This window comes from Anoplopoma fimbria, chromosome 17, assembly GCF_027596085.1.
Source record: "Anoplopoma fimbria isolate UVic2021 breed Golden Eagle Sablefish chromosome 17, Afim_UVic_2022, whole genome shotgun sequence".
NCBI lineage: Eukaryota > Metazoa > Chordata > Actinopteri > Perciformes > Anoplopomatidae > Anoplopoma > Anoplopoma fimbria.
Window position 1 is genome coordinate 15,759,132 of NC_072465.1, and position 15,497 is coordinate 15,774,628.

Here is a 15,497-nt window from a genome sequence, read left to right on the forward strand (position 1 = left end):
GGTGGTGCAGCTTGAAGGTTTGGAGAACACTACGCCAAGGACTCCTTGGAAAACTAATCAATGTGCTGCAGGCTGTTATGGCAGTCATTCTGGTGTTTGTGTCCACAGTGGCCAATTGTTTCCTCCCCTTGATGCAAACACACAGCTGCACGCTTTCAACGCTGCTTTTTGTAGTCTTAGTTTCCTTTTTCTGGAGGCACTGGGATGGGATTTTAGAATATCCAAAGCACATTTTCCCTGCACTCAACCTGAAAAGGGGGACAATCAATAAAGTGGTCTAGACTCAAGCGCGTCTAGTGCTAAAGACAAGCAATCATCAATTCTCCTTATGTTACATTACTGTATATCCAGACAAGATAAATAAGACAATGCAGCATCCTAAAAGCACAGAAATTAGAAGATATAGAGTTTGGAAAATTAAGATTTTATTGCAAGAGTGTATAAAACATGAGTCAATATTAAAGTTATTCTGCAGGCTTCCTTCCTCGTTTCCCGGTTACTTTAGCAGCAGGGGCGTCGTCGGTTGCTTTAGCAGCCTTGCTCTGAGTCGCCTTTCCTGCCTTTGCCTCCTTGGTAGTCTTTGTCGCTTTTGTTTTGGCTGTATCAGAAGCTCCCTCACCATCCTCCTTTTCTGCAACTTTTTTTGCTTTTGGCTTCTTTGCTGGAGCAACCTTTGAGGCGGTGGGCTCTGAGGTAGCAGGTTCCTTTTCTTTCTTAGACTTTTTGGGAGGCTTGGGTTCCTAATAATTAAAAAAATAAAATAAAAATTAAAGTCAGTCAAGGCTGTCATAATGTAATCATCAAGTCCAAGCAGTGTCATCAAGCCCCAGAATAGTTTAAAGTTCTGAATTCTCATTCCTATTATTAGTTTGATTCCACTGAATTGTTGACAGGATATTGCAGTGGAAGAGCAGGTGCTCAGCCAACCCACTTAGTAAGAAAGGGTTTAATAAAAAATGTTTTGAAAAACTATTCCATGAACACACTCCCCTCCCCCCCATGTGTAACTTTAAAACTTTGACTACATTGCAGATACTAAAGTAGATAGCAACACTTGTCATTGTTCCGCCCCCCCAAATCTCAAAGCACATACACATTGCCTCACCTCCTTTGGCTTGTCCTCTTCATTGGCAGCCTCTTTCTTCTTCGTGGGACCTTTAAGAAGTTACAGGCTATTAAAAAAAACCCAGACACCTCTTAAAATAACTTATAAAAGTGCTTTTACTCACTAGGGGTACATTTCATATCAACCAAAAAGTGAAAAAATCAGTGTGCCATTTTGATAAATAATCTAGTTGTTTCAATAATATACCCCTTTAATGTGTTTAATATATTAATTGCCAAGCTTAATCTGTAATTATCTTTTGAATATTTAATAGAAAGTAACCATTTGATTCGTTACTTTGTCAACTGTGTTACGGACAAAAACATGTGTCATAGAATACATTAATGAACCACTACACATTTGATAACACATTTGTATGAAAGTTTTTGAGTCTATTCACCAGGGGGTTCGAGGTTGTCTGTCTAACTGATTTGAAAATATGATTATTGAGCTAGATAATGAAGATTCTGTGGGAGGCTACTATCAAATATGACCATTCTTTCAACATTTATCCATATTAGACGAAATTAAGAGGTATACAACATCCTTATGTAAGAGAACCCTCTCTAAAAGTATCCCACATCAAATCTTTTACACCCCAGCCAACATTTACCAGATTTATGACATAAAAACCACATGTAACACAGTTGACGGACCAAGTAACACAGTTGACTGCAGTAACACGGTTGACAGGATAGGAGAAAAAGAGAAACTTTCTGTTGGATAAAACGTTTTATTTTGATGACAAATTTAATTATATTATGTAATTAAGCTGATGAGTTCAATTTCATTGAAATATACAGACACAAATGAACATAAAATAAAAATATTTTAACATTAAAACCATTAATAATATATTAATATAACCATTAAAACATATGTTTCGCTTAAACAAAGCAGACATGAACATTTTACTCCCTTTCTCCCTTCTGTCAATATTAACACACACATGGAACAATAGAAATAAGCTCATTTTAACAATTTAAACACACAGTTAAAAGTTATTCTCAACAAAAAACTTTCCTTTCTAACTCACCCTGGTATTTCATTTAATCCTTGTGTTTATTCTAATTATTCTTATTTACAAAACTTTGCTTTTAAACTCATCTTGCATACACTGCATTTCATCTTCGTCTTTCTTTTCTTTTCTGTTTTATTTGATTCACATGTCTGAGATCTTGCCCCATGTTTCCTTGTCGATCTCGACATGACGTGAGGTGACCGCAGTTGGAGGAGGAATCATTGTAATGATATCCGAATGCAAATACCACAAGACATCTTCTCTGGCTGGCCAGAAGAAGCGGTTTACGCCTACCCTATGCATACATTTCACCTCCACGTGTGTTTCAGAAATCTCTTGGATTATTCCAGGATAGATCTCATGGTCGTAGTTTAGGCAACACCACTTGCCAATCTTATCTGCGTCTTGCCAAGCAAACTCTGGCTGTTTCTGGGTGTTTGTATGCTCCTGTGTGGGTGTTGTTGCCTCAAAGGCAAATGTTTTGGTGGGATGACATTGACAATCCAGGGTCTGTCTTGCTGAGCAAATGCAGCTCACTCTCTCTTACCGTTACCACTTGGTGAATTTGCATAGTTGAAGGCACCACTGGAAGACCCTCTGGCATGTTCTTGACAGCTTCAGCGACATTGTCCTCACTTATATAGAACAGCTTAATCGCTAACTTTGCATCCACAAGTGCATTGAAGAACAGCTCAGCATTTGGGATGTCTTTTCCATGGCTGACAAGCCTGTCAGCTGTCCTTTTGAGGAGGCCTCCAACTCCATCTGGAGCACCCTTGCCGTGGCTCGCCTCAAAGAAGTTCCAGGTTCCTGATTGGAACCCACACTGATGCAGCTTTGTACAAAATAGATAGAAATTGCCCTTCTGCCTATACTGTGTACACGGCCCATCACTGAAGAAATGCACCGTGTTGACATTAGGGTACGACGCCTTGACCAGGTCCAGTATTGGTGACATGTGAGTCCATATGGCTGCAGGACCTTTCTCTTTTGATGAGGTGATTGTGGCAAAGCAAACATGCTCTTCCACTCCACCAACATGTAGCACTCCAGTGTGGAGTGTTGCCTGCTGCTGGTTTGAGGCAAAGTGCACTGCTTGGATCTCAGAAGAATACTTGCAAACATAATTTTCCGAAAAATCCACATGAATTAAACATTCTTGATGTGTCATGCTCTTCTTAAGTTCTCTGTGGAAGCTGAATTGACTTTTAATGTTGAACAGGTGTCTTTTGAAGTGAGTTAGTTGTTTTTTGAAGAGCTCCAGCAGGTTCTGCAACGTCATCTCCATCCTCTTTTTGACAGTCATTTTGAGTGACACTTTTTCCTTTACTCCTTCTTTGTTCTTTTTCTCCCTAAGAACTGCCTCCGTCATCCACTGTGTGCAATACACAGTTGATTCCAAATCCCTCTCACTAGCAATTGGAAATTCTCTATCTTTGCAGTTAGGACATACATTGTACATGCAGTCCTTTGATTTTGAGTCGCAACAAATTGACTCTGCCATTTCCTCCAAGTCAGTGCTCCCAATGACTCTGAGAAAATGCAGCTTCTCTACCAGAAAACCGAGATTTTCATGCAACTTGCAAAGGCAGGTCTCTCGGTCTGCAATCGATGGCTGGACCACCCAGAAGGGCCGCATACGGCAAAACAAGGAATAGGAGATCCTGCTGTCAGGGCTCTCAAGGAGGAATCTTCTATGTAGGTTCCTCATTGTATCGTTTAAGAACCTTTTCTGTTTCTTTATCTTCCTTCTTGTTACAGTTTGGGATTTTCCAGCTGTGAGGCGACTGTTTTCATCTGTGGTGAAGAAGGACAGAACTTTGTTACGTAGTCTGTAGCATAAAGATCTGTACTTGAACTTGTGGGAGATGGAAATCTCACTGTTGTTCAGCTGTTTTCTCGATATCGCTAGAGTTTCCTGAACTCTTTTTTTTAACTTGTATTTTTTTAATATCCTTCCTGTCACAAGTTTTGCGATTACCTGCCTAGTTTTTTTGTGTTTGGTAGAAGCATACTTTTTGCTGATGCTGTCCACTAGGGCATGGTGGAAAACTAAAGTTTTGTGCACCTCTCGAGACACAGGAACCCTTCGTAAGAGGCGGCGGGTTTTTGATCTGGGTGACTCTGAATTTTGGTGTAGTCTTGTTAGTCTTTTCCTGTATTTTTCAGTTTTTCTTTTCTGTTTATTGAGTGATTCCTTAAGAGCCTGGATTTCTCTGTATAAGTTTGATTCCCTTCTCTTCTTCTTTCTTCCTTCCAGCACTTCTCTGTCTAAAATGATAAACAAAGCATTAGTTTATAGATCATGAGTTCTAAACTTCTTACGCATCGAACAGAAAAACGATGACAAGCCGTTACTCTAGTTTTTTCAACATAATTTCATATTTTATTGATAAACCTATTTTCTATAAAAAAAATCTCTACCTTGACATCTGAGGCTGTGGATTAACTTCAGGACTCTGGGGTGGAGTAAACTGGCTCTCTATCACTTTCTTTCTCTCTCTGGTCTGACGTTGGGCTTTTCTCCAATATGCTCGTTTCCTTCTCTTCTCCCTCTCGCTTAAATCTTTCACTGCCTTCACCTTTCCTCGCTGCTTGTTCTCTTGCCATGTCTCCCTGTGCTTCTGTAAATATGCAGCCCTTTTCTCAGGATCAGCATTACGCCGGGCCCTGTACTGGCGCTGCTTCTCAGCAGCAGATAAGCGACTCATCTTCCTAAAACAGTTAGTTAATACTTAGTTAACACTATTAATGGTTAGTTAATCTACCAGTTATTCAGTATGTATTCATTATTAAAAAACAAAACACTATAAGCATAAACTATCACAATGAAACCTGGCAACATTGTCAACCGTGTTACTCCCTGTCAACTGTGTTACACTTGATGGGTAACACAGTTGACAGGTAACACGGTTGACATTTCGGCCATTTTGGAGCCTTGTGCTAACTGGCAACCTTGAACCTGTTACCATATGACCTTGATCAACTCGTGTTTTTATGCACTTTGTTAATATTAGTAAAAAATAATGTGTAATGCAAGTGAACAAGAAAATGTTGATAACACAGTTGACAAGCCATTAACCCACTCAATGTAAAACCCAAATTATTGATGAAATATTGAAGAGGAGAAGGAAAAACTTACCCAACTGTTTTCAAATTTACCACCACTGCAGGAAATAACATCACGTGGTGTTGGACATGTGACTTTGGAGCAAACCACTGCTGAATTATAGGGGTTTTGTCAGTGGGTAACACGGTTGACGGAAATTTCTCGGACACGCATAAAGTGGATAATTTAATGTTTATTAATAATTAGAATTGTTTTTCAAACACCTTCATCATATTATAATGATTATTTCCAACAAATAATGATGAAAATAATTCTCAAAAACGCATAGTTTATTGTTTTTTCTTAAAGCAACACCTGACATTCAGCAATTAGGACAGCACAAAAACAGCGACTTCTAGTATAGAATATGCATTTTCTGAAAAAAATAATATGGAACTGGTTGAAATTTTTAAGTGAAATGAAAAATAACTCTGCCCCAATATAAAATATATTATTGATTAGTATTATTAATGGAAAATATTTTGTACAATTTATAAATACAACCCATGGACATGACATGTACCCCTAATTATAGAATGACTCCCAAAGCACATTTTCCCTGCACTCAACCTGAAAAGGGGGACAATCAATAAAGTGGTCTAGACTCAAGCGCGTCTAGTGCTAAAGACAAGCAATCATCAATTCTCCTTATGTTACATTACTGTATATCCAGACAAGATAAATAAGACAATGCAGCATCCTAAAAGCACAGAAATTAGAAGATATAGAGTTTGGAAAATTAAGATTTTATTGCAAGAGTGTATAAAACATGAGTCAATATTAAAGTTATTCTGCAGGCTTCCTTCCTCGTTTCCCGGTTACTTTAGCAGCAGGGGCGTCGTCGGTTGCTTTAGCAGCCTTGCTCTGAGTCGCCTTTCCCGCCTTTGCCTCCTTGGTAGTCTTTGTCGCTTTAGTTTTGGCTGTATCAGAAGCTCCCTCACCATCCTCCTTTTCTGCAACTTTTTTGCTTTTGGCTTCTTTGCTGGAGCAACCTTTGAGGCGGTGGGCTCTGAGGTAGCAGGTTCCTTTTCTTTCTTAGACTTTTTGGGAGGCTTGGGTTCCTAATAATTAAAAAAAAAAAAAATTAAATTAAAGTCAGTCAAGGCTGTCATAATGTAATCATCAAGTCCAAGCAGTGTCATCAAGCCCCAGAATAGTTTAAAGTTCTGAATTCTCATTCCTATTATTAGTTTGATTCCACTGAATTGTTGACAGGATATTGCAGTGGAAGAGCAGGTGCTCAGCCAACCCACTTAGTAAGAAAGGGTTTAATAAAAAATGTTTTGAAAAACTATTCCATGAACACACTCCCCTCCCCCCATGTGTAACTTTAAAACTTTGACTACATTGCAGATACTAAAGTAGATAGCAACACTTGTCATTGTTCCGCCCCCCCAAATCTCAAAGCACATACACATTGCCTCACCTCCTTTGGCTTGTCCTCTTCATTGGCAGCCTCTTTCTTCTTCGTGGGACCTTTAAGAAGTTACAGGCTATTAAAAAAAACCCAGACACCTCTTAAAATAACTTATAAAAGTGCTTTTACTCACTATTCATACCTGCTTTCTTGGGCTTCTTGGCTTCATCCTTGGCTGCTTTTTGCACATTGGGATCCACGTTCTCAGCTTTTGGCTTTGCGTCCTTCACTTTTGGTGCAAGCTAGTGTCAAGAGGACAAAAAAAAATATATATAGAAGAGATTAACAGAGTTATTAGACCCGCTTTGATGAAACTGTATTTAGACCTCTTACCCTAAATTTCCCCGTTGCGCCGGTGGTGACATTGGAGTTAGCAGGCCGCACCAGCGTGCCAGTCTCGATTCCTTTCTTCAGGGCCCTCCGGACCAAGTGCTTCAACCTCACCAAATCCACAGAGGGGTACTGCTGTTTGATATAGTTCTGGATCGCTTGGGAGGAGACCCCTTTGCGCGAGTCCAACTCCTGCAGTGCTTCTTTCACCATAATTGCTGTGGAGGGATGAGTTGCAAGTTTGCGCAGCGCCGCAGCATCTAAAAAGGGCAAAAAGGACGGTGTGAAGTGTAAACGACGGGTTCAAACGTCACGTTATCTGGTTAATATATATATATAAGAACAAGCGGACCTGATTTCTTCTCTTCCACCGGCGCATCAGCGGAGTCTGCTGCTGGCTTTTTGGGAGGCATTTTCTGAGAATTCAATATAAAAAGAAAAATAAGACAGTAAAGTCAGCACGTTACGTGAAGTTGGCGTGTAGGCTATGCTGGTCTCCGTCTTTATGCAGCGTCTTCCGGTAAAATGAGAGCAGGTGAATCTCATCAGCATCAGGTGCGATCAATTAGGGTTTGTAAACGAAAGCCGTCAGAGATGTTAGTTCAGACGCCTGCTTGAGGCACCTTTGAATTCTTTGAACGTGCCATCTTACCTCAGCAATCATTCTTTTGCAATATTATAAAGAAATACTTTTTTTTTTTTTTTTTATTAGTTCAAATTCGAAACCTATAAACATAGTCGAAAATGTCTTAAAATGTCTAATCGTGAATATAACATTGTCCAGAAAACCTTCACTGACTGTCAGTCATGGACTTTCCCATCCACTGAGACTTACAATATATGAGTCAAAAAAACACTGTCAAACTTTTGTTCACATAAGATACAATAAAAATACAAATAAAGCAATAATGACCTTCAAGTGTTTTCCCCTTCACCACAGAGACACAGATGGCGATGGGTAAAACCTATTGGATACCTTTGCCCTTCACCAGGTAGCTCACACTCTGACACATTCAGTCTAAATAAACAACATGTACTGGGGCTTCACACACTTTTTCAAGTGCTGTTTTTGTTTCTGTGGGTCATCTTATAGTGTTATTTAATTCAGATATTGTGTTTTTTCAAAATTAAATGCGAGGAGGTTTTCTGACTGGCTGGACGCACGCTGTAGGTCATCTATCTCATGTGTGAGTTAATCTCTTATCTTGAAGATTATTGTGCACTAATATGGGTAGATGTGGACTTGCAAGCATCAAATAAGTGTTGCAATCATTCTGTATATCACTGAAGTTTTATCAGTTGTCATTGCGTTTATGTCTCTTGTTAACTTATTGTTTTACCAACAGATTCCTTTCATGAGATCAAAAGGTCAGTCCATGATATCTTTATTTTCTTTGTCTACCCGTTAGTATCACATATGTATGCTATTAATTTGACAAAGTGTCCACATAGTTTTCTTGGACAATGTGTTTTCTTTGTATTATTATCATGTTTATACAATTAAGTATTCAACACAACATGTGTTTAAAAAACATAGAACAAGGAGTATAATCCGTCCTGCTATTTTGGGAAAACACCCAACTGGTTCTCATGATTGGCACAATTCTGGTGAAGCAGAGACGGTATTTAATAATTACACTTTTATATTGGAATAAATAATTTACTGTGACGCATAAAAGTGATGGATCAATTGTATTCCCTCTACCTGGATAAATTGTTTCTACTGTTCAAACGTCACAGATTTTATTTATAATTTGTATGTTTTCTGATATATTTATTAATTTAAGCTGACAACATTCAATGGCAGGTCTAAATGTCAACAGCTACATTTATTGTAATTACTGTTCAGGGTCTCCAGCTTTGGAAGTGGGAAGCTCGGGGCTGATGGGACTACTAACACTTATGATCTGAACCATCCCTCTCAGCAGTTATTCATTTGTAAATGATTAAATGGATGTAGAATTTGAAAATATTAAACTTTGGCGCTACCAAGTGGTGGTATCAAAAATACTCTGTTGCGGACAGCTATTGTCCTACAGATTCAAAGTAAATGGAGAACGAAGGGCTAATAGCAACCTGTGGACGACATTAATAGGTCTGACTAGCAGCTTTCACTCTTATCCCAACTACAACACCAGTGTCAGGTGACAACTGTAGTTATCTTAGCAATGTGTGTGTTTTTTGTCCTCATTCATGTTGATATGCCACAGTTCTGACTATTGTCTATGAAAACCATGACTATATATTTTATATTCAATTTTGCCAAGCACAAGCATGATCTTCAGATGACGAAGCCTTTTCATTTTTAGCTTTGAGTTTTTCCTCTTTTACAGCCCAAGCAAAGTAATCTAATTTAATTCTTGCATTCCAACTGTAAAAAGTAAAAACGCAAATTAACAAAAAACTGCTTGGATGGATTGTCTGCATGCATTTGCTTTATTCTTACTCTGAAACCCAACTGCAGTTGAAGGGATTATTTCACTTGGCTACACATCATTATTTTTTTCTGAATATTCTGAGGAAATGTGTTCGCCTAAGGTAAAACGCCTTTTTTGCCTGGTTAAGTTGAAAGAATAATAACATATATGTTCCTCACCATCATCAACCTGTTAACATAGTTTCAGACATTCATTCTGGCAGCAGCTCAAAACAACTGAGCTCCTCATCAGATGCAGATTAGGGGCTCAAGGGGCTCAAAGGCTTCTTGGATGTTAGAAAGGAAAGAGCTTGTTAAATTGTAGTCAGAGACTCCTATGTCAGAGACACTTAGGAATTAAGTGTTTGGCCTGTTATTGCAAATGGTTATTCAGTTAGATTTGGTGTAAAAGATTAATAACTGATGCCTGTTAGCATACAGTACGAGAACAAAACCTTAAAAAGGCAACAAATCCTAAATGCAAAAGGGAAGGAACTGCAGCAGCAAATGTTATTGGTATGATGGTAAACGCAGAGCATAGTGAGAACTGTATAGTAGGTTATACAGGCCACCCGGTACACTTGTATGAGTGTGATGGTATTACTAGTCAGGTGAAAGCCAAACATATGACCCATCAATGAACCACTGATGCTGAAGCATGAATCAAATAATGATAGTCAATCTGACTGATGCAAACACAACTTCAGTCCTCCACCTGATGAACTCTGATGATCCATATTTTCCCAGCAGACTTTATCATTCACATTATAGAGAGCAGTTTCGAGAGAGTAATAACAAAACTCCACTCTTTGTCTGTATGTACTATGTATTCTGCCTTCCTCAAAATGAAGACAGACCTATTACAAAAACCTTTTGCAATTGAAACGGCCCCTTCCTGCTCATACAAAGGTGGAGGATTAATATCATTTGTTTGATTTTAGTTTTAATTTATGCCAGGAAGTAAGGTGTTTTAAAAGAGTCCATGGAAAATGTGGGGGCAATGACTTCACTCAAATAACAACTAGAGTTAAAAACACCTGTGCAGGATAGTTCTGGAAATATGAAGTGAAAGAGATGTAGATGTAAGTGTTGATTGATCAGGAAAAAAAATGTACAGCATGTTTTGCTTTGAGCAGACAATGAAAATGCTAAGTGTGTGTACAGGTGTGAGTATTTTGTGAGCAAATGGTGAACAAACTCTTTCATTTTCTTCTGAACTATTTAGCAAATACTGTGGCCCACCTTATCTAACTACATCGCATGTTCTAAGTAGATGTAAAGCGGGGGTGTTTCTGTGGCCTATCAGTTTGTGTGATTCAGTGTTGATGCTAGCTGTGGTTTTCCTGAGAGCAAGTTCACACAATGACACTTGAGTACATGAAAGTCCACATAGTCAAGTATCTTCTCTCTAGACAGTCTTAGTATTCGGCTTCATCATGGCTGGACGCCTGCTGTTTGTCATCCTCATGTGTAAGTTAATCCTCCTATAGGTTCTCTCATCATTTATGTAGTATATTACAAACTATAATGCAGTTTCCATCCGGCAAACATGACATTAATATATAATGTCTGCCATATAGTATCAGCATGAAATACCATATTTATGTTTAATCTTTTTTATGGTTGCTGATTTTATCTTATGTGTTCTTATTTCCTGTGTTGTTGCTCTGTGCCGTTTATTTGTGAACTTATTGTAGAACTGCAGTACAGAGTCTTATTTCCTTATTTGGACAAACAGTGTCTTGATCTTGACTCCAACCTCTGTTTGACAGAATTTCACATTGGGTGGAATTTTCATCATCAACATTTCTTTTGAAAGTATTAATGACGTATTATGTTTGCCTTGTCAACATTTTGTATTTCCAACAGATTCCTTTCATAAGATTGAAACACAAGGTCAGTCTCTGATCTATTTATCTTTCATGTGTAGCTGTGCTGTTTTCACTGTAGGGTAGTTTATTATAGTCGTTTATTAATTTGAATATTTTTACACTATTTCACACCAGTAATTCACCATATTAATGAAATTATTTAGTCTAATATTTCATAGGTTTACCTCTGAATTTTCAGCTCGTCGGTTTGGGTTTTCTGAAAAAAAGAGGAACAAACTAATGATTCAACCACTTCCATGTTACATTAAGATGCTGCCTGTGGGATGAAATGTTTTTTGCCTTTTTTGTTGTCAGATTTAGGCTTTATTATGCATTATGGTTATTTATTACAGTGTAACTTACACTCACACAGTTATTATTATACACAATTAAGTTGAATGTTAATGATAAAACACAATGACTGAGCTGTAACAGTATGACATGATGATGGTCTTTTCATTCATCTCTTAATAGGTGAAAAACCACAATTGTCTCTTCATCATTCTTACGGTGAACATGTTATCTTTACTTGCTCTCTGCCTGGATCTGTTAATCAAAATACAAGATGTAACCTGTACCTTGGAGAAGCAAGTCATCCCGTCCTAAATACAATCGTCTGGAAGAAAAAGTCCTCAACCAAACAGTGGTTCTGCCAGTTTACTGTCAAAATTGATGATTTGCTGAGACAGCTACATTTTCTTCAAAGAAGCGATGCCAGCTGTGATTACAGTTTGGGAAGTGAACCCAACTCTTTGTCTCCTCGCAGTGATGGATACAGTTTGAATGGTGAGTTGGCAAAGACATGGACACACATGCTACAGAAACTTAACTGGATGTGACACAACACTTGAAATTAATGATTGTAATAAAGTGAATTTCCACTGAATGTGTAAATTCAGACAAATATCACAAATTATTTCTCCACAATTGAGTCTTTTATTGCATGTCATTTAAAATGTTTCTATATGATGCTGTGACAGCAAAATCAGAATCGAGTTAAATGGCCAAGTACAAGACATTTTTCTGACAGGACAGCTGGTTTTTAGGACAGTGACGGCCAAATAGAGTGCTGCACGTATGACATATATGTCGAGGCCAGCTCTGGAAGTTAGCATCACACTGGTCCCCTTGAAATCCCCATTTGGTTTCGGATTATTGCAAAAAAAAAAATAGGCTGTGCGGCAAACAAATGTTTTTGATACTTAATCGTTTTCTTCATCAAGATTATTCTCACAAATGACTAACACTTTAGGGTTTTTAAGCAGAAGTGGCTGCCATTCCTGCAGCGCTCTATGGAGGTTAGGGTCGTTGTTGATTGAACAGAAAGAGCTTATCACTCACTTTTCAAAGTTGTAGTTGCACAAAGGTATAAAGTTAAGTTACTTTTAGTTCATGTATATTGCTACCACACACACACACACACACACACACACACACACACACACACACACACACACACACACACACACACACACACACACACACACCAGTTTGTCTGGTGTGTGTGTCTCTCTCTCTCTCTCTCTCTCTCTCTCTCTCTCTCTCTCTCTCTATATATATATATATATATATATATATATATATATATATATATATATATATATATATATTTATATATATATTTGACCTTAGGCCACTCTTCTTCAATGGCTAAAATCAGCATAAATGTTCTCTGATTTCCTTTTTTTTTTTAAAGGTTCTTAAGTCATTGCATAAGAAACCCACCAAAATGTTTTGTACATATGGAAAATTGACAGACAAATTCCGTTTCCTTTTACTGTAGATATTGTGAAAAAAGAATCAAGCATGGCCTCCACAAAATCAGCACTGAATATGAATAAAGGTAGGAATTACAATAGCAATCCAGAATATCCTCACATATTACTTTAAAATATATATTTTAAGTTTTTGTGTGTGTATTTATTCACCAGATTTTACTGATAGCAGTTCTAGTGCTCCCACTTTTTTAATTGCTGGGAAACCAGCATCAGTTAACACAATTCTAGATGTATTATATGTGACATTATTGAATCACAATTTGTTTCTTCTCCTACTGCCTCCTTTTTTTTAATGCAGTTTTCTTCTTTCACTAGGTCTGACTGTTGGATCAAGCAACACTGGTAGTTTTATCTCTTCTTCCCTAACACCAGTGAAACCAACATCAGGTGACACTAATACTTCGTTTTTAAATAATTTACTGTGAATAAAAATAATTCACTGTAATGCTACATTAACTTAACTGTATGTGACACAACACTTGAAATTAATTATTGTAAAAAAGTTAATTTCCACTGAATGTGTGAATTCAGACAAACGTCACAAATGATTTCTCCACAATTGAGTATTTTATTGTATGTCATTTAATATGTTTCTATATGATGCTGTGACAGCAAAATCAGAATCGAGTTAAATGGCCAAGTACAAGAATTTTTCAAAAAAACTTACTTAATTGTTTTTCCATCAAGATAATCCTCACAAATGACCAACACTTTAGGACTTTTTAAGCAGAAGTGGCTGCCATTCCTGCAGTGCTCTATGGAGGTTAGTGTCGTTGTTGACGTTGGGGTCGTTGTTGACGTTAGGGTCGTTGTTTACTTTTGTAATTCCTGGGAAACCAGCATTAGTTAACACAATTCTAGATGTATTATATGTGACATTAATGAAACACAAATAGTTTCTTCTCTTACTGCCTGCTCAAGAGATTGCACAAATACTATCCCACACTAATGTTCACACATGAAGCTGAAAGGTCCACATTTTCTTTGTTGTAGATATTGTGGAGTCAAGCATGACGCAGACTGATCCAGCATCTACTATGACCACAGGTAGGATATACATTTAAATAGAAATTCAGATCATAACCAAAAACTACTTACTATGTTTGTTATTTTGAAAAGTTTTAAAAGTTTTGTATTCAGCAGGTCTGACTGTTAGCAGGCTCCTTTCTTACACTCCTGTAACTCCTATTAAACAAACATCAGGTAAAAGAAATACAGATAAATGAAGTTTGACTTTTATCAATCACATATCATATGTGTATTTTGCTATATGTGAGTGTTATGACTGTATTCTCTCTCAAATGTTTTTCTTTTATCTGAGCATTTTGACAAATATACATATATATGAGCATACAATATGATACAATATACTCTTTTTTGATTTTCTTTATCATATGTTAATAAAAATAACAGTAATAACAAAATAAAAGTATAAATTCCTTTTTTTTAAATGCAGTTTTCTTCTTTAATTAGATCTGACTGTTGGATCAAGCAACACTGGTAGTTTTATTTCTTCTTCCCTAACACCAGTGAAACCAACATCAGGTGACACTAATACTTAGTTTTTAAATAATTCACTGTGACTTTTTGTGGCAATTCATGCCTTTATTAGATAGTGACAAAAGACAGGAAGGCAGGGAGCGAGAGATTCTGCAAAGATGTATTTAGAAACCTTTAGAAATGCAATGTATGTCATTTTTATAATCATTTAATATTGTCACTACTGACACTCCTATGAATCTAGCAACAGGACACAATATTAAAGGTGACAAAATCATATGGTCAAATTCTTTGCTATGAATGTTTTGTTTTTGTTTATGCCTGTAGGTCAGACTCTGTCTAACACTAGCTCTCTCCCTGTAACTCCACCTAATCCACCATCAGGTGAGTAAAACGTATGTGCTAATTTACAGATGAGATCCAATTCATTTTTGTTTAGTATTTTCTTCCCAATACAATTTTGCATATTTTGCAAGTTAGTTTGACTAATGCAAACATGTCCTTCTCGCAAAAAGTGAACAAATACTTAACATTTAATATTATTGTTAGACATTGTCACCACCTCATCAGCAGTGGACATATCAGGTGTTTTTGCTGGGTTTGAGCACTTTGTATTGCCTTACAGTGTCACAGTGCAGCCACCTTCTCTGTGATTATTATACTGAATTCAATGGTTATTCATGTTCACAACTTGTTTTACATGTTTAATTTATATCAGTTGCAAAGCAATACACTGGCCCTCATTTTTCAAATATTTGGTGTGCCATTAGTATGCATTCACACACATTCATGCTTTTGTGTTAAAGATAAAACTGGAACTGACTTGGTTGTGGCTTCCAAAACAGGAACAGGGATGTGGATGCTCAAGATAGTTGCTGCTTGTCTTGGAGGTGTTTTCGCACTTGGACTGGCACTTCTCTGTACCAAAAGAAGATTGCGTGAGAACTTGA

The 15,497-nt window shown here is 37.4% G+C and overlaps 1 protein-coding gene across 2 annotated transcripts; it reads right to left on the reverse strand.

Moving 5' to 3' along the window:
• Positions 1 to 434: 434 nt before the first annotated feature.
• On the reverse strand, positions 435 to 7,550 carry LOC129106230 (protein B4). Of its 2 annotated transcripts, none has more exons than XM_054617590.1 (5): positions 7,335 to 7,534; positions 6,986 to 7,242; positions 6,795 to 6,894; positions 6,662 to 6,711; positions 435 to 740 (listed from the first exon to the last, which is right to left on the reverse strand). In XM_054617590.1, the coding sequence occupies exons 1-5, from the start codon at positions 7,393 to 7,395 to the stop codon at positions 465 to 467; spliced, it is 744 nt and encodes a 247-aa protein (XP_054473565.1). In that variant the 5' UTR covers positions 7,396 to 7,534; the 3' UTR covers positions 435 to 464. The 2 variants fall into 2 exon arrangements, with proteins under 2 accessions (XP_054473565.1, XP_054473564.1); XM_054617589.1 differs by lacking the exon at positions 435 to 740 and adding an exon at positions 5,986 to 6,296 and having other exon boundaries at positions 7,335 to 7,550.
• Positions 7,551 to 15,497: the final 7,947 nt, after the last annotated feature.